The following is a 7,143-nucleotide window of genomic DNA, read 5'->3' as shown; positions in this document are numbered from 1 at the left end:
TCTAGGTCACTCTTGTTACTGGTTTTTCTTCGGGTACTCCGGCTTTCCTCCACCAACAAACCGCACATCCTTTAATGACCCTGGCTGATAATAGGATGCTAAACTAATAAAACCCACTCATGTATAAGTCTCCACTAACCCTATTTTATCAAAAGAATTTTTTTTTCTCATATAAATAACAAAATGGTAATAATAGACAATATCGATCTCGATAACCAAGAAATCTATCAGATTAGTACATACATTTCTATATTTTGGCTATTTTTTAATTGTGTTTAGCATTATGCTAGAAAATATACCTAGAAATGAACAAATAAGCAAATTGTCTCCCTTTATTCAATTCCAGTGGGGGAAAAAAATCTGCGTGTAATGTTACCACATATTGTTTAGGAGTTATCTCCCTTGCGCTACTCGCGCTTTGTGAGCCAAGTGCGTGAATTAGCCTTGTAATACTCTTGTTAAAAACACGCATGGCCGCGTTCCAAGAAGACACAGTAGAAAATGTCAAATTCCAAGGTGTTTTACCCCCTCCTCCTCCATCTTCTACTGGGGTTTGTCTGTACAATGAATTTGATTGAATAAAGGCTCAATGACAGCACAGTAAAACACCAGGATATATACGACATCTACATATACGACACTGCTATCCAAAGGCATGGATAATCCAGTCAGAAAGGAAAGAAGAGCAAGGACGCTCACCGAAGAATGAACAGAATTGTATACTGAATATATATCAAAGTATACTCGAAAACTTTCAAATATCAAAAGAGAAATTGAACAAGAGTTTATTGTTTATTCATCGGGACTTTGCAATCGTGATGACATTATTGCATTGAAGAATCGCCTTGGTAACCATATTAAGAGCTACCAAAGAGTTTCCCAAGAATATAAGTAATATTTAGAACGAATTGGAACAGAAGAAAGTGTTAAAGGATTAACAAGCCAACAATTCATCTCACAGGCATTTGAAGAGAAGTGCTCAGCCATTTTGCAGAGATTGGAGCATGACTTGCGGAATGAGCCTTCAGAGCATAAGCTACCACAAGGTGAAACTTCAGCGCAGGGCTTACCAGAGCGCGGACCGTCACAACGAACTTCTATAAGCGCTAAATGTGGTGCCAGCCATATTTCTAGTACGCATTCAAGAAGTAGCAGTGCTAGTTCAATTTTGATGAAACAAAAAGCGAAAGTAGAAGGCGCAAGGGCAAAATTAGAGTCTACTGCTTTGGAAGTTCAAATGAAAAAAGAAAAAATGGAACTGAAAGCTCGTCTTTCAATGTTAGCTGCAAAAAGAGATGCAGAGGTAGCCAAAAGAGAACTTGAGGCAATGTATGATATGTGCAATTACAAAGAGATCTGTCAAAAATCCGGATCAAGATAAAATTGTGCAAGAGCGAGTTAATTCATATGTTGATGAGCAAAACTTAATCCATCAGGAGGCAGGCAAAGATGTTCAGTACATATCAAAGGTAGAAGAAACTACAACTAAAGAATGCTTGAACTTCAATGACCCCAACAGCGGTCAACCAACAAACTTTACTGAAACAAACCATGGTCAGCACATAAACTTTACTGAAACAAACCATGGTCAACATATAGACATTACTGAAACAAATAATGGTCAACATAAATATTTTGCGGAAACAGAGCAAATTTCGAAACTGCCTGCAAGAATCAACGTATCAAGTCAACCTATTGGGACACAGGGCATAATCGATTCAGGAAACAATCCTACTCAAATGATTGATTTGTGTGCACAATTTGCGAAATTCATGGTTAAGAAGGACCTACTTCTGTCCAGGCTTACAGCCTTTAATGATTCACCTGAGTTATTTGCCTCATGGAAAGCCACATTTCAGAATATAGCTTCAGAGATGGAAGTATCTGCTACTGAAGAAATTGATCTTCTGATCAAGTGGTTAGGACCTGAATCGTCAAGACAAGCTCAAGCACTCCGTGCAGCCAAGGCAGGCGACCCAAGGTCTTGTCTGAAGACGATCTGGGATAGGCTTAACGAGCGTTTCGGCAGTCACGAAATGGTACGTGCAGCCATTGATAAAAGATTGGTCAACTTCCAGAGGATTGGTAAAGACCTTCATAAGCTTTACGATCTTGCTGATTTGGTAACAGAGATCAATGCCTTGAAGGATGATCCGAGGTACTCCACACTTCTGGCCTACTATGACAGTCCATCTGGGGTCAAGCCTATCGTAAACAAGCTACCTATCTCTCTCAAAGAAAAATGGACCACAGAAGCCACACGATACAAGAAAAAGTGGGAGGTTTTGTATCCACCCTTTTCCTACTTTGCAATGTTTATCAGGGACCTAGCTGTTGTAAGAAATGATCCTAGTTTCACATATGATAACTCTACTACAGATACCAAGAAGGATGAAGGCACATCTGGGAATGCGAGGACAAAAACTGCTCGTCCAAATATCACAGTACGGAAAACAGAAACCAAGGAAACCTCAGCTAGTCAAACACTCTGTCCCATTCACAATACAAAACATTCTTTGAACCAATGCAGGCCATTCAGAATTCAACCTATAGGTGAACGGAAGGACCTATTGTTTAAAAAAGGCTTGTGTTTCCGCTGCTGTGGAATGGAGAAACATCTAGCAAGAGACTGCACTGCATCAGTGCGCTGTGAGCTTTGTAACGTCACAGACCATCCTACAGCTCTTCATGTTTCATCTCAAGATGATAGTACCACGACAACAAAGCAACCTCCAAGAAAGAAAGCATGGGTCTCGAAAAGCCATGGAGGGGAGAGCAGTGGTAAGGAAACTACTCCTACTGACATCAAGACTTCCTGTACTCAAATTTGTGGAAATCCTGTCGCCACTAGCAAATCTTGTGGAAAAATTGTGATGGCGAAGTTATATCCGAAAGGAAAGCATCAGCAAGCCTTAACTGTCTACGTCATAATTGATGATCAAAGCAATCGCACATTAGGACGCTCATGTATATTTGATCACTTTGAGGAGGACAGTCCTGCCTTGGAGTATTCCATGTCGTCATGTGCAGGGACACGCATAGATATTGGACGCCGATTGTCAAATTACACGATAGAGTCTATGGATGGAAGCTTTAAAACTAGATTACCAGAGGTCATCGAGTGCAACGGAATCCCAGACGTTCGGGAAGAGATACCGACTCCAGAGGTTACTAAACATTACAAACACCTAAACAATCTCACAAATTTGATTCAACCTGTAAAGGATGAGGTTATGATATCACTTCTTATTGGACGTGATCTTCCAGAAGTCCACCATATCATGGACCAACGTACAGGCAAAGCTGGCTCACCTTTTGCCCAGAAACTACGACTTGGATTGGTTGTTGTTGGGGAAACTTGTTTGGGTGCCATCCACAAAACTGAAAATGTAAATGTGAACAAGCTAAACACACTAGCCAATGGGAGGCCTACCTGCTTACACCCTTGTCATAACAAGATGGAAGTTAACGATGAGAGTCCTATCTTTTTCAAGTCACCAGACGAAAACAAACCAGGATTGTCTGTAAGGGATAGGAAATTTCTTCAAATCATGGAGACAGAGTTCATGAAAAATGAGGAGGGTAGTTGGACGGCACCACTGCCATTTATAGAACCTAGGGAAAGACTTCCAAACAATCGCGAGGCAGCGCTGAAGCGCGCAAGGTCTCTGGAGATAAGCATGAAAAGAAACAGTAAGAAAAAGGAGGACATGTTCACATTTATGGGAGGTATTATTGAGAAAGGTCATGCCGAAGTAGCCCCAAGTACTCCAGAAGAACAGGAAAAGTGGTATCTCCCTCTATTTGGTATTTATCACCCTCGTAAACCAAACAAGATTAGAGGCGTTTTTGACTCGTCAGCCAAATTTAAAGGTGTGTCGCTGAACGACTCTCTTTTAACCGGTCCTAACATGACAAACAACCTGGTTGAAGTTTTGTTGCGGTTTAGGAAAGGATCTGTCGCAGTAGCTGCCGACGTAGAACATATGTTTTATTGCTTTGTGGTGAGGCCAGAACATAGAGAATTTCTTAGATTCTTTTGGTACAAGGACAATGACTTTGAGAAACAGTTGATGGAATACAGGATGACCCGTCATGTTTTTCGGAAATGGATCGTCACCAGCCATAGCCACTTACGGACTTCGGAAAGTAATAGAAGAGGCAGATGAGGATGTTCAAGACTTCATACATAGGAACTTTTATGTGGACGATGGATTGGTGTCTCTTAATGATACTGAAAAGGCTATAAGTCTGATGGAAAGGACAAAGGCATGTCTACAGGAAAATGGAAAACTCAGACTTCACAAAATTATTTCTAATGAACCAGCAGTTCTGCAGGCCTTTGATCGTTCAGAATTAGCAAAGGAGGTGAAGGACTTGGATCTTTGCAAGGATGATCTACCTACGCAAACTAGTTTGGGCCTGTTTTGGGATGTGAATACCGATTCCTTCACTTTTCGAGTGTCATCGGAGGTCAAACCTTACACCAAACGAGGTGTACTTTCAACCATAAACAGTCTCTTTGACCCAGTTGGATTTGTCGCTCCAGTGTTAATCAAGGGCAGACTTATTCTGAGATCTTGTATGTCATCCCTCTCTGACTGGGATGATCCACTTCCAAAAGAGTTAGAATCGATATGGAGAGAATGGACAGAGTCGCTACAATCCTTGAGGTCACTCAACATCCCGAGAAGGTATGATCAAGTAAAGGAGGAAGCATGTGTTTCCACAGAGTTACACACATTTTGTGACGCATCAAAGGAAGCTATTGGCGCCGTCACTTATATGCGGACTGTTAGGAGTGACGGTTCTGGAAAACTTAGTTTTGTACTAGGAAAGGCTAAAATGGCACCCCATAAAGGTCATACTATTCCACGTTTGGAGCTGTGTGCCGCAGTTCTAGGCACAGAGGTAGCACAAGCTGCAAAGGAGCAATTAGACATTAACTTTGACATAGAGAAGTATTACACAGACAGTCGCATTGTGCTCGGATATATCTGCAATGAAGAAAGACGATTCCATGTCTATGTTTCAAACAGAGTGGATAGGATCAGATGTGTGTCTCATCCGGACCAATGGAACCATGTTGGAACAGATAGAAATCCTGCTGACTTGGCGACAAGATCCGTACCAGCAAATGAGCTAAAACACTCCATTTGGATCAGTGGGCCTACACAGTTTGACTTCCATCCGGACCATCAATCTTTTCCTCTCATCGAGTCCGAAACCGACAAAGAACTGTACACAGAAGTTGTAACTTCGAAAACGCATGTCACGACTGCTTCAACTCTAAACGTTGACATGTTCAAAAGATTTTCCAGTTGGCGAGAGCTTGTGAATTCGATTGTCTCATTCAAGGTAGCATTACGACGTCGTTGCGGACATCAGACAGCTGATTCTACCGTAAATGACCTTGACATCGTGAAGGAAGCAGAACGGATAATAATAAGGAGCGTTCAGCAGGAAGCCTATGGAAAAGAAATTCGTTGTCTTCAACAAGAACAGAAACTCCACGCCGACAGCTCTATTTTGTCGCTTTGTCCAGTACTTGATACAGAAGGCATATTGAGGTTAGAGGGTAGACTGAAAAGGACAAAATGTTTCTCGATGGGTTCGAACCCAATCATAATTCCAAAGAATCAACATATTGCAGTTCTTCTCATTCGACATTTCCACGAGAACGTCCACCACCAAGGACGACACATCACTGAGGGTGCTGTGAGGGAAGGAGGATTCTGGATTGTCGGTGGAAAAAGACTGATATTTTTGGTTATACATAACTGCTTCAAATGTAGAAGGCTACGTGGAAAGACTGCCCTACAGAAAATGGCCGACTTACCTGAGGATAGAACCATGATGGCACCTCCATTCAGTTACGTCGGAATTGACACCTTTGGCCCGTGGACCGTTGTATCTCGTCGTACGCGTGGAGGTCTTGCCAAGTCGAAACGCTGGGCCATACTGTTTACCTGTTTAGTCGTGAGGGCAATTCACATAGAGGCTGTTGAAGAACTCTCGGCAAGCTCATTTATTAATGCACTCAGAAGATTCATTGCATTGAGAGGCCCTGTGCAACACTTCATAAGTGATAGAGGAACAAATTTCATAGGGGCAGCACGCGAACTAGGGATACAGGAAATCTTTGCGGAAAACAGAGAAGTTCAGGATTTCCTCCTCCGAAACCAGATTAAGTGGATCTTCAATACACCTCATTCTTCTCATCATGGCGGTGTCTGGGAGCGCCTCATAGGTGTCTCGCGGCGAGTTTTAGACTCCATGCTTCTTGAAGAAATCAATAAAAACCTTTCGCATGAAATGCTAGTAACATTCCTAGCAGAGGTTTGTGCAGTGGTCAATTCTCGTCCACTTGTTGGCATCTCTACAGATCCAGAAGCACCTGAAGTGCTTACTCCTAATTTACTTCTCACCCAGAAACCTACAAGTGTAGATGATATGGATCTTTCAGTCGACACTAAGAACATTTATCGTCGACAGTGGAAATTAGTTCAACACCTTGCAGATGCATTTTGGTCTCGCTGGAAGAAAGAATACTTGCATACACTTCAAGTACGACGAAAGTGGCAGTCAGACGTTCCTAACATCAAGGAAAACGACATCGTGCTGATGAAGGATGACCAGGTCTGTCGCAACGAGTGGCCAGTAGCAGTTGTGGATCGTGTGTTTCCTAGTGAGGATGGCAGAGTTCGATCCGTAGAAATCGCGATTATAAAGGATGGAAAACGAGTGAACTATGTGCGCCCTGTGACGCGCTTAGTCGTTCTTTCAAGTGACTAACTGTTAATTTTGTTGATGATCTCAGGCGATCAAAATTTTCATTGAGACTTTGATACATAAGTTTGAGTGATAGTCTAATATGTATAACATAAGTGACATTTGTAGTATTGATATTGTAGTAGCATATAGTTATGCGTAGTATATTGATATTGTAGTAGCATATAGTCATGCGTAGTATATTGATATTATAGTGGCATAGTCATGCCAGGAGGGGAGTGTAATGTTACCGCATATTGTTTAGGAGTTATCTCCCTTGCGCTACTCGCGCTTTGTGAGCCAAGTGCGTGAATTAGCCTTGTAATACTCTTGTTAAAAACACGCATGGCCGCGTTCCAAGAAGACACAGTA

General features: G+C 42.0%; 2 protein-coding genes across 2 annotated transcripts; both read left to right on the top strand.

Moving 5' to 3' along the window:
- Window positions 1–470: 470 nt before the first annotated feature.
- Window positions 471–4,169, top strand: LOC138329829 (uncharacterized). The gene is made up of 3 exons (XM_069277121.1): window positions 471–551; window positions 962–1,303; window positions 1,437–4,169. Exons 1-3 carry the CDS (start codon window positions 471–473, stop codon window positions 4,167–4,169), a joined length of 3,156 nt encoding a protein of 1,051 aa, XP_069133222.1.
- An 85-nt stretch (window positions 4,170–4,254) lies between these two features.
- Window positions 4,255–6,795, top strand: LOC138329828 (uncharacterized). Its single transcript, XM_069277120.1, has one exon. It carries the CDS (start codon window positions 4,255–4,257, stop codon window positions 6,793–6,795), a length of 2,541 nt encoding a protein of 846 aa, XP_069133221.1.
- Window positions 6,796–7,143: the final 348 nt, after the last annotated feature.

The sequence above is a fragment of the Argopecten irradians genome, chromosome 8 (genome assembly GCF_041381155.1).
Source record: "Argopecten irradians isolate NY chromosome 8, Ai_NY, whole genome shotgun sequence".
NCBI classification, from domain to species: Eukaryota; Metazoa; Mollusca; class Bivalvia; order Pectinida; family Pectinidae; genus Argopecten; species Argopecten irradians.
This window is presented reverse-complemented; position numbering and strand designations above follow the sequence as displayed.